The sequence below is a fragment of the Lissotriton helveticus genome, chromosome 1_2 (assembly GCF_964261635.1).
Source record: "Lissotriton helveticus chromosome 1_2, aLisHel1.1, whole genome shotgun sequence".
Lineage (NCBI taxonomy): Eukaryota > Metazoa > Chordata > Amphibia > Caudata > Salamandridae > Lissotriton > Lissotriton helveticus.
Window position 1 is genome coordinate 86,534,190 of NC_136058.1, and position 12,595 is coordinate 86,546,784.

At 45.1% G+C, this 12,595-nt stretch overlaps 1 protein-coding gene across 2 annotated transcripts in view; it reads right to left on the minus strand.

Moving 5' to 3' along the window:
- PDE4B (phosphodiesterase 4B) overlaps positions 1 to 12,595 on the minus strand; it is a 714,464-nt gene that overhangs the window by 283,226 nt on the left and 418,643 nt on the right. For both annotated transcript variants that reach the window (XM_078668953.1, XM_078668961.1), the window contains exon 2: positions 8,343 to 8,537. In XM_078668953.1, the coding sequence (XP_078525079.1) occupies positions 8,343 to 8,537 (195 nt within the window). The remainder of the gene's footprint in view (positions 1 to 8,342; positions 8,538 to 12,595) is intronic.

Consider the following 12,595-nt stretch of genomic DNA (forward strand, 5'->3'; position numbering starts at 1 on the left):
ACCTCGAAACCGGTCCGGTCCTCGGATGCTTGATTCCGGTCTGGGAAAGATATGGCTGTTGTAGTTCGGACTGGACTGTTCCCATGGGGCAACAGGGTCAGAGCTGATTTGCATAAAGCCATTATCTGACCCAGGGTGGTGTGGAGTGCAAAAAAACGATGGATTTGGGCCCAGATCTTTTGACTGGGGGAGTGTGTGACATTGATCCACATTCAGTCCATCACTTGTTGTTTTTTGCAATTGCCGCCCTAAGTGCGCTGGGGATGCCCAGACGTGGGTCCCAGGCACTCCACACCACTTGGAGTCAAGCTAGCCGGGCTGAAGAGAGGTGTTACCTCGAAACCGGTCCGGTCCTCGGATGCTTGATTCCGGTCTGGGAAAGATATGGCTGTTGTAGTTCGGACTGGACTGTTCCCATGGGGCAACAGGGTCAGAGCTGATTTGCATAAAGCCATTATCTGACCCAGGGTGGTGTGGAGTGCAAAAAAACGATGGATTTGGGCCCAGATCTTTTGACTGGGGGAGTGTGTGACATTGATCCACATTCAGTCCATCACTTGTTGTTTTTTGCAATTGCCGCCCTAAGTGCTCTGGGGATGCCCAGACGTGGGTCCCAGGCACTCCACACCACTTGGAGTCAAGCTAGCCGGGCTGAAGAGAGGTGTTACCTCGAAACCGGTCCGGTCCTCGGATGCTTGATTCCGGTCTGGGAAAGATATGGCTGTTGTAGTTCGGACTGGACTGTTCCCATGGGGCAACAGGGTCAGAGCTGATTTGCATAAAGCCATTATCTGACCCAGGGTGGTGTGGAGTGCAAAAAAACGATGGATTTGGGCCCAGATCTTTTGACTGGGGGAGTGTGTGACATTGATCCACATTCAGTCCATCACTTGTTGTTTTTTGCAATTGCCGCCCTAAGTGCGCTGGGGATGCCCAGACGTGGGTCCCAGGCACTCCACACCACTTGGAGTCAAGCTAGCCGGGCTGAAGAGAGGTGTTACCTCGAAACCGGTCCGGTCCTCGGATGCTTGATTCCGGTCTGGGAAAGATATGGCTGTTGTAGTTCGGACTGGACTGTTCCCATGGGGCAACAGGGTCAGAGCTGATTTGCATAAAGCCATTATCTGACCCAGGGTGGTGTGGAGTGCAAAAAAACGATGGATTTGGGCCCAGATCTTTTGACTGGGGGAGTGTGTGACATTGATCCACATTCAGTCCATCACTTGTTGTTTTTTGCAATTGCCGCCCTAAGTGCGCTGGGGATGCCCAGACGTGGGTCCCAGGCACTCCACACCACTTGGAGTCAAGCTAGCCGGGCTGAAGAGAGGTGTTACCTCGAAACCGGTCCGGTCCTCGGATGCTTGATTCCGGTCTGGGAAAGATATGGCTGTTGTAGTTCGGACTGGACTGTTCCCATGGGGCAACAGGGTCAGAGCTGATTTGCATAAAGCCATTATCTGACCCAGGGTGGTGTGGAGTGCAAAAAAACGATGGATTTGGGCCCAGATCTTTTGACTGGGGGAGTGTGTGACATTGATCCACATTCAGTCCATCACTTGTTGTTTTTTGCAATTGCCGCCCTAAGTGCGCTGGGGATGCCCAGACGTGGGTCCCAGGCACTCCACACCACTTGGAGTCAAGCTAGCCGGGCTGAAGAGAGGTGTTACCTCGAAACCGGTCCGGTCCTCGGATGCTTGATTCCGGTCTGGGAAAGATATGGCTGTTGTAGTTCGGACTGGACTGTTCCCATGGGGCAACAGGGTCAGAGCTGATTTGCATAAAGCCATTATCTGACCCAGGGTGGTGTGGAGTGCAAAAAAACGATGGATTTGGGCCCAGATCTTTTGACTGGGGGAGTGTGTGACATTGATCCACATTCAGTCCATCACTTGTTGTTTTTTGCAATTGCCGCCCTAAGTGCGCTGGGGATGCCCAGACGTGGGTCCCAGGCACTCCACACCACTTGGAGTCAAGCTAGCCGGGCTGAAGAGAGGTGTTACCTCGAAACCGGTCCGGTCCTCGGATGCTTGATTCCGGTCTGGGAAAGATATGGCTGTTGTAGTTCGGACTGGACTGTTCCCATGGGGCAACAGGGTCAGAGCTGATTTGCATAAAGCCATTATCTGACCCAGGGTGGTGTGGAGTGCAAAAAAACGATGGATTTGGGCCCAGATCTTTTGACTGGGGGAGTGTGTGACATTGATCCACATTCAGTCCATCACTTGTTGTTTTTTGCAATTGCCGCCCTAAGTGCGCTGGGGATGCCCAGACGTGGGTCCCAGGCACTCCACACCACTTGGAGTCAAGCTAGCCGGGCTGAAGAGAGGTGTTACCTCGAAACCGGTCCGGTCCGGTCCTCGGATGCTTGATTCCGGTCTGGGAAAGATATGGCTGTTGTAGTTCGGACTGGACTGTTCCCATGGGGCAACAGGGTCAGAGCTGATTTGCATAAAGCCATTATCTGACCCAGGGTGGTGTGGAGTGCAAAAAAACGATGGATTTGGGCCCAGATCTTTTGACTGGGGGAGTGTGTGACATTGATCCACATTCAGTCCATCACTTGTTGTTTTTTGCAATTGCCGCCCTAAGTGCGCTGGGGATGCCCAGACGTGGGTCCCAGGCACTCCACACCACTTGGAGTCAAGCTAGCCAGGCTGAAGAGAGGTGTTACCTCGAAACCGGTCCGGTCCTCGGATGCTTGATTCCGGTCTGGGAAAGATATGGCTGTTGTAGTTCGGACTGGACTGTTCCCATGGGGCAACAGGGTCAGAGCTGATTTGCATAAAGCCATTATCTGACCCAGGGTGGTGTGGAGTGCAAAAAAACGATGGATTTGGGCCCAGATCTTTTGACTGGGGGAGTGTGTGACATTGATCCACATTCAGTCCATCACTTGTTGTTTTTTTTAAATAGTCGATGGGCATCCTTTGTTCAGCAGCCCCCAGGCACTTCTTTCACTGTCCTGGTGTTGTTGACATAGATCTGACAACAGATATCTCTTTCTCCAGACCTAGAACTGCCAGGTGAACACTGACCAGCAGAGCTGACAGGACCAGGCTTTCTGGCGTCAGCAAGACGATCAGCACCCTGGCAGATGTGAAAAGACACAGCCTGCTCCCTTGGTCCTTCTCTGTAACTAAAGGATTGATAAAAAGGCAATGCAGTTCCAACAATCCAAACAATTAATGCTGGTGATTCGGGGGCGTTTGTTTTAGTCTGCGCCTGGGCCTAGGATTAGATTTTAAATTTTTTCACTGACATAGATGTTTGAGATTTCCTTAAGTCCAGATAGGGAACACTCTTTCTAAAACTGCGAATTCTCTATGAACTGTAAACACTTCATTACATTTTCATCTAGTTTCAACAACAAAATTGTGTATATTTTCACCCAGACATCTATGTTATTTAATAGGCATTGTTCTGTTTCTTTTACAATAGTTTCCTCAATTCACACAGTATATGTACTTTTAATGAGTGCAAAGCCTTTTTTTTTTGTTTTTGTACAAGCCATGCGCGGGTCAGTGTGTTTTGATACCAATACAAACTATTCTAAATTACTGACATCTTAACCATTTCCATGGCAGATTGTAGATTCCCGCTGCGGGGCTTTCATTCATTCGATAAAAGCTACTTAAACATTTTTGGTCCACAAAGATGGAGTTCAAGGTACAAACTGAAGGGCGTGGCCATGCAAATGAGGCAGCGTGAGTTTAGATCTCTTGTAAGGGTGAGGGCGAACAAGTGGGTTTTACTCTTATGAAATTAGGATCTAGACAGAACCGTGTGCAGTCAGTGACCAAGATTAATTTCTATTGTAAGAAGAACATGCCATTGGCTTTCAGCCCTGGACAAATGTATACCATATTCATTCCACAGGCTGAGAAGGCAGCGAAAGCTTCTGTACTTTATAATTCCAAAGATGTTAATGTGCAAAAGATCTATACAAGGACTACTATTCAGTCTTCTCAATGTACATTATTTTTCCAGATGTTTCCCCCTTTTGGAGATATATCCCAATCTTGAGGCTGTAGGTTTTGGGTTGTACTTTTTCCAAAGCCCTGTTCCAATTAAAATCAGAAAAGTTGTGTAACTTAGTTAAAAGATCGAAAGCTGTTGCTATAATATTTGACAGGCCACAGTTAAGTGAACATTTTCTAAGGCTGATGCTACAACGCCTCTCTTTGTTAAGTGCCCAGAGTGTACTACTGACAAGATGCCTCAGGTCAGAGTAAAAACTATAACAACATTGTGAGTGTTTACGTAGTGTAGCTCTTGCGTGCATTCCTTCAAATGTGTTATTTTAGGGAATAGCAATAACTACTTACTAGTGAAATAAGAAATCTTATATTTTTTCTGGTGTGGTTCCTCAATATCGCTGCCAAAATATTGATTTACACAGCACCAGTTTTAGACTTGGTGGCGCCCAATGCGACAGTCTTTGTAGGCATCTCTCCATTACAGCTCACTCAAGTGTTTTATTTTACAGCACTAATCAGCACAATGTAAAGGGTAATAGCGTTTTTACATCACAAACATATTGTACTGAGACCATGCCTCATACAAGTATGCCAATCGATGTTTAAGAAATGTTACTTAGGACACCGAGGACGAGAAGGTGTAGGAGTCACATGTCATCCACACTGGTATGTAGGAGTCACATGTCATCCATACTGGTAAATTATACATACGGAGTGCTTGAGAAACACTGGGGCAACTTTTCTAAGTTTTCATACAGAACAGAAAGTTGCTGTGCTGTTTCGTGAAAAGGAAAGAGCACAACAGCGCCATATCTACTAAAATAAGATGTGTGGCTGATGTCCTGCCTAGGTTGCTGGAGGCTACCTTACCAGCACAAAATTTTATGCTTTGTCAAAGTTTAACACTTTAGCATTGTGCATGTGTGCTGTATGGTGCAGCACATATGCAAAGTTGGAAAGGTTTGGAGGAAATCTCTGGACACCTTTTAACTCATGGGTGCTGCTCACGAGCTCAGCTCGTCATGAGGGGCAGCTCGTCACGGCCGTTGGAACGTTCGCACACGGGGCTAATTTCCCCGCTGTGCTCAACGTTCTAAAAACGGGTTTGGCCGAGACGAGCTGAGCTCCTCACCAGCACGGCGGCGCTGGGCGCGGACCCCCTTACCCCCCCGCACAGCGGGGGGAAAACACCCCGCAGCGAAGGGGTTAAAGAGTTGAGAAAAGGACTCTTAAAGATGTGATTAGCTATTCTTTTATGAATCAATCTCCTTTATTTGTCAGTGCAATATTAAAATGTTTAGATCTTGTTTAATGTAACCGGTGACAACTCCATACATCTAATTAAACTGTTGTATTCAATTGTATAGGTTTTTAAATATAACTCTTTATTTGTTTAAATTTAGCTTTCTATAGCTACTTAAGTATTATAATCAAGAATTCACTTGTCCATACGATCAACGCAGCACACTATAGTCATATAAAGATATTAAACAGAGCTGAAAATAAGAAACAGCCATGCATTATTCCTTTGTAAGCTTTGGGTGATTGGCTCTGTTTTCCTCAGATCTCAAATCCCACCTAGGTTGTTGTCCATCTATACAGGTTCATGACTGCAACCTTTAAAGATGGACCTATGGTTGAGTCTTTCAGTTTCACTAATGCCTTCTCCACCGCCTCCCCCCACCGTACGCTCTTTTCTTGACATTGGGTTGGCAGGGTTTATTCTTTTTAAGAAGGATAAGTTCCATGGATGGTTTCCCTGTGAGGAAATAGCCCTGTCATTCTCTAATCCGACTTTGATAAATATCAGAGTTACAAATATATGAAAGTTGAGCAGATTTTGTAGGACATGCGTGTTTTTGTATTCATATCCATGCGGATTATGAGTTTAGGCAAACAATCTCAAATCACATTCATTGCTGGGAGGGAGGCTTCTGAAATGAACTGTGCGTGATGCATGTTATTTAATTCCAGAAGCCAAAGGCCCAAAGGGCCTCAAAACAATGAGTACATTATAATTGTCACATTTGGTTTGGAGACTACCTATGTAACGTGCATTATATTGATCTCAATCTGAAAGTGCAGTGCAGAGGTCTGGAGATTCCAACTTGAACATTAATGAGAGAAATTTGGGTTGGACCGACCAAGGGAAATCCGAAGATACTGGACTCCAATTATGACAACTTAGGTCTTTTGTTTCTAGTGTCCTTGGGCCGTGTAGTATGGACCCTCAAACACAGGAACACGTTTCCACTTTAGTACTTGACTCTCAGTGTAACGAGGCAGAGTGGTCCATGCTGATGCAGGAGGCAGCTATGGGTAGAATGTAAATGTCCCGTATTTGTAAAGCGCACAGCTACCTCCGGAGAGATGTCCCAGCACTGGAGGCCGTCGGGAAGATTAAGCAAGCTATTGCCCAGAGTCACATGGTGCTGGGCTGATCTGCCGCAGGCACCGGGATCGAACCGTGAGCCCCAGGATCCGAAGACAGTCACCCTGGCCACTGCGCCACTTCCCTAGAAGTTAAGAACTCTACCATGCAGCAAATTACACTCAATAACTCAATGTTCAGAAAGTGAGGGAAAACTTCTATTTGGATTTCCAATTCAATTATAAGGCCTTAGGCAGCCATAAATAATGTAGTCTGGATCCCGTCAATACCACACATGTGCACAGATGCCAAGCTGAGATGAAGTAGTCCCCCTCCCCGCCTATACACATGTTCACAGCGCCTTCATTCCATCTGCATGCTTCAGCTTGCCTTATTTTAAAAGGTAGGCTCTGATGGTTACAGCTCTGAACCCTGGTAAGCCGAAGCTCACAGTTGGTGAAACTGTTAGAGAGACTCACTCCCAGCAGAGGTCTAAAAACCAGGAGGCCAAAAATGTTTTTCTTTTTCATTTGCATTTTCTTCAGTACAATTCAGAAATCTAGTTGTGATCTTCAAGAGCCACAGTTATGTGATTGTTGTCTTAACCTTGTGAGGGATTTCTATTCTGTCCATGTTTTCTGCTCTCTCTACCTCAATGCATGTTCCTTCTGATTCCTCTTTGCCACCACAGTATGGAGCATCCATTCCTATTTTTTTGTCCTTCTTCATGTGGGGTTTAAAGAGCCTTAAAATGTACTTATTGACTGTTGAGTGGTTGTTTTTTAAATTGCATTCCAATTTTTCTCTTTGTAGCTTGATATTTACTATTATATAATTATGCACTGGTTTGATATATAGTAAAAATGATTCTACACAAACACTACAAAAAAGAAATATATATAAAAAAATATAATTCATAAGAAATACAGCTTTAGGTTTGATATTTGTGTTGAAACACACAAACTAGGAGGCGACTTGAACAGGAGGTTCTTGTTATTCAGATTATTTTTTAGATTTGCACTCTCAGTTCCTTACAAAATAAGCCTATCTTTCATTGTGTCACCGACTGAAAAACTCACAGGGGACTAGTTAATGAGTTATTTTGCAATTTGACCCTTGATTTCACTCGATATGGGGATATGTCTAGCAGTTAAAGTGTGTTATAATTCAAGGACATGTAGATGTAATATTAGGATCAGTAATACAAGAAGGCTGGAGAAGGCTTAACTTGGCTCTTATAATTGACCCATGGGCCATATTATAGAAATGGTGTACTGTACCAGGAAAGAGTGCCATATCATAGCTAATGCAGTGGCCCTAATGCAGACACAAACACAGGTCTACATTGAAAACACCACATTGGTGAAAGGTGGACCGGCTGTTAAAAGCTGCTGGTCTCTGCATTTCACTGAGGTTGCAAACCAGGCCTCAGGTTTATAGGTGGATAAGGAATGCCTGTGCAGGCTGGTGAAGAGGTTGTCTGCACCCCCATGAAAGAGGATGTGTAGGGTTTCCTGAGACCCCGATATACCCACCAGAAAGTGTGCCCTTGCGTCTATGTGGCGCATAGTTGGTGCGCATCCCAATGGTTTCTGTGTTGTTGCCGCTGCCTCTCTGATATGGCACAGGCGCAAAGTGAAAGGATTTTTTCATTTGCATGGGGCCACGCCCCCTTGCACATGCAGGAATTCCCTCTTGGGGTAGAGCCCCAGTGCACATGGAGTGCTGGCATGATATGTATTACAGAATGGGCTGCACAAGCGTCTGTGGCCCATTCTGCAACATGGGCACAGAAGGTGGCAGAAAGTGGGTGCACTTGCCTGTTGTGCCTCTGTGGAACTTTCTATAATATGGCCTTGATGTTCATTTAGATTGAATGGCTGAACATGGCAGAGGATTTCAGAAACTTTGGCAGAAAGCACATTTAAAGAGTTAATTGCCTAAGAAGCACACCTGATTTGTACAATACAATGGGATAAAGGTTGCACACTTACTGTTCATTGACAACAGAGGTGTTCCTAGACATAGTCTTTGGTGATAAGTCATAGTCGCTGTCTGATCGATAAAGAAATGACTCCCGACGTTGATTGTGACTTGGAAAGTTTGTGTGCAGAACAAGTCCTGAGCCAGGGCTGGCTTGTGGGTCCAATGGACTGCGAATCGGTGAAGGGCCATTTTCCACATCAAAGCTAAAAAAGAATAACAAACAGTGCACGACATGGTCAGCTTACCTTCTATTCACATACTTTAATTAAATACAAACTACTTTTATCACAAGTGTATACTGATCCTGGGAACATGGTGATGATCGTCAACAAAGTCCATTATAACTAGAGACCCCACAGGCAGGAGGAAATTATTTCATTTTTTTACACAGGTTATTTTCAAGTCTCCCAAATATTTTTACACTCTCCACTCGATCTTTGTTAAGACATGCATCTTTCATAAGTTTGAACTTCATGATCCACCTTGGAACCCAGGTCCTACCTTAAACTATGTTGGATTTTTGTTAGTTCCCATGGGGTTGCTAGAGCCGATGAATTGTTAATTGTAGTCCACTGAGAAGCTCCAACGCCCTTCTTCTCATGCCTCCAAAGCCAAAGAAGAAATCATCCCAGGCATGCTCTTTCTCAGGAAATGCTCCAAGGATCTGGAACTCACCCCTAAGGATCTCCGCGGTAACTAATCCTTTTCTTGCTTCAAACATGACCTCAAATCTCTACTGCTTGACAAGTACTTCAACATGCTCCATCTAAGTTTCCCAAAGATCCAAACCCCAGCAACAAGATCCTTCTTTGTGATCGGCTGACTCTCTCACCTTTTACCTGGCACCAACACCAGTTACCTTAATGCTGCATTATGTACTTTTGTGATCCTGTTTTTACTACCTTACTTGCTGTATTGTTCTATACTCATTTTGTGACTGTTTATGTCCTCACATGCAACTAGAGTAAACTGATGCACATAACATGTAAAGCGCTCTGATACCTTTGGGTCTAGCTAGCGCTATGTAAAACTCAAATATAAACAAATAAATACAGTTTATTGTTTTTAGGTTCTTCACTGTTAAAATACTTTGTGCTTCACTTTAGAAGGCAGTAGGGCCTATTTTTTACTCACTCCCTGTATTTTTCTGGTAGAGGTGGTTTGCAGAAAAAATGTACAGAATGTAATTTAGTTAAAATATAACCAAAAGAATGTTGGTTGATGTTTTTGTGGGCAATAATGTTTTTGCTGGCAATCTTCACAATTTGGTAGAAGAAACACAACGAGTGTTTCCTCTGTCAAAAGTGATGGTGCTAAATGAGTTCCACTAAGAGCGAAAATGGTCTTCCTAATGAAACTGGGAAGAAGGCTTCTTCCATTAAAAAGAGACAAAAATTATAACATTTCTTCATCCTGTTTAATTTATTTAAGAGTTTCTATAAAGTAACTTGCTGCCACAGAGTCACTTCAGGCGGCCATTTTATTTACATCGCTTAATCTGCATGTCTATGATTGTAAAATATGTTTTTAAAATGCCATGAAGTAAGTGAAATGTTAATTTACTGTGGTAAAAAATGTGCTTAAGTTCATAGCTTACAGTCTCACAAAGTAGCACTCTTCTGTTAGCCATGATTACTTTACACTCAACGTGCCTTAATTAGTATTAGTTGTATTTTGTTTATCAATGTATTCTATGCTTCTTGAGCTTTGAGGTGATGTGTTATATCTGATATTGGTTGACTGAATGGTTCAATATTTCCAAGTTTTAGTAAGGTTTTCAAATTTAGGTCACTGACTTGAATGAACAGGCCTATAGTGTGACCGTGAGTTTTTCTGCCCCGCCACCAAACTACGGGTGTAATGCAGACACCATTTGAACAAGTCACCTCTAGCTTCTTCATATCAGGCTTTCATGAAAGTTTATTCCTTTTTTACCTTACCCAGCTTGACAGACAGTAGTCCAGGATGTAACTCTCTCTGTCTCTCTATCTTTATCTTCATCTTCCACTTCTCTTGCTTTCTTACTTTCAAAGGATTCAATGTCATTTTTGTTTACAGCCTCCCTCGAGAGGCCTATCTCTAACCCTAGATGTCTCCATTGCACTGGCTTCCTATATCCCCCAGCTTTGTTCACTCTGCCTTTTACAAGTCTCTTTGAGGACATTGGGCGTCGCACCCCTACATTTGTGGACTTCCCAGACCCTATTTGTGTCCCCTAACCCCAGTATTAAAGAGAAAGAAATACTCAATTTCTTTTCCTGGCTGCGGAAGTCTTCTTGTTTCACTCGACAAGGGTCAGTTGTTGTATACTCCTGGGGAAGGTGGGAGGGGCTTAAAAATAATTGACAGCCACTGTATGCCTCCCCATTAACCTACCTTGCGCAGTTGCACCGCAGACACTCACTGACTGACTTTTGAAAGAGGCAGTGCACATGTCGGGTTGGACAGCAGCCTTTCTGCGGCCAGCCCAACATCCGCACCAGAGGTCTCTTAGACATTCTCAATGAGTTTGCCGGGGAGAATCATAGCTGCAGCTCCCCGGTCTCCTAATGAGCGCTAACTTTGCCTGCCCAAGCCAGCTTGGCAATGCTCTCATGCGTTGATAACACAGAAGCAAGAGAGTAGTGTCTGGATTGGTTCAGAGAGGCGCTGTTACCAGGCCTCTGGCGTGCACTGAGGCAGCACGGGGCTGGTAGGTTCCATTCAGATGGATGGAGCTATTCTCCAATCACTGCTTGGCTTTAATATAAATCCATGCAATGAGTGGCCCTTCATTTCTGCCATTGGGGCATGCTTTACTCTCTTCGTCAACATGCACTTATTTGCCACCACCAGCACCACTGTGGCAAGCTTGCAGTTGCTGCAGTAGTGCACACAGGCAGCGACTGAGTCAGTCACGGCAAGTCAACAAGAGCACGTGTCGCGGGGCATGGCACAAGGAAGCAGCGGAGACCGTGAAACAGTGTAAAAAAAAGTAAGACAATTGCAAATAACAAATATAAATTACGTTCAGTGTCTGAGTGAGTGTGAGTTGATTTTTATTGACACTAGTTATGTGTACTGTGCCGGCACTTTGGCAGTGGTGATAAGACTATTACTACAGCGTTATTTCTGACGACGGAATGCAGACTGCCATTGGGGCATACTCTTTAGTCTCTTAGAAGTTCGACGAAGTCTCAAAGGGAGACTCGCATACTAGCCTTATTATAAAGTCAAGCCATGCAGTGTGATTGGCACTTTGGCAGTGGTGATTGTTGGCTGTTAGTTATTCCTAAGACTATTCCTGGAACTGTCTTTCTGCCGAAAGCATGCAGACTGCAGTTGGGATGTAGTCTTCAATCTAGTCTCTTCGAGTCTTTGTTGAAAAGAGAGTAGAGACTCTTAGGGGCCGATTCTGATCCGGGTCGGAAGGGCCCCGAACGCGACCTGGCCGGAAAAACTACGAGCCATTTGCAAGGACGATGCGAGCTACGTGACATTCACCGGACGAGTCGTTTCCGGGTCCGAACCGTTCCGTACGTCTCGGCCGTAAGCTAACTGTGGCGTGCAATGGATGCGATTTACGACCAAGCCAGAATGATGCACACGTCAGACAGCCGGTGTGAGCCGGAGTGTCTGGCTTGCAAAACGTCTGGGAAGTTGCCTTTGGGGGTCCACGTTGACCCCCTGTAATCCGCAGCCCTATAACACAGACACATGGGACACAGTCATGTACGGTGTGGATGGCACCGACACGTACCAACTGTGGGGGGCGCCCTTGTGCGAGACGTACCCATTCAGTCAATGGGAGCCCATGTACGCGTCATACGACCGGCTCCCATTGACTTCTATGGGAGTCCGACCGTACCGAGTCTGGCAGCATACGGCTGCATCGTACTCGCTCGGTCCGACTGCAGGACTCCGGCTCGGTCGGAAAACACTCCGGATCAGGCTCGGTCGGAGAGCTTTCCAACCCAGATCAGAATCGGCCCCTTAGTGTGCATTTCCCACCATGGCATTGGCCCCATCATTCACCACCACTACAGTATTGCTATGCACTAAAAATCAAAATAGGAGTCTGTGGCACTTGAGACATTTGTTTCAAAGGAGTGAAAACTCTGCTTGGTGCTCATTTGTTTTCTTTTTTTCAGCCATTTTGCATAAATAAATCTGATGACACATCTGTATCGGCTAAAGGTATGGATATGGAATATGGAGCATTTTATGTGTTTCAATATTTTAAGTCTGCACTTTCACAATTCCTTATAATCTTTCTTGCTTT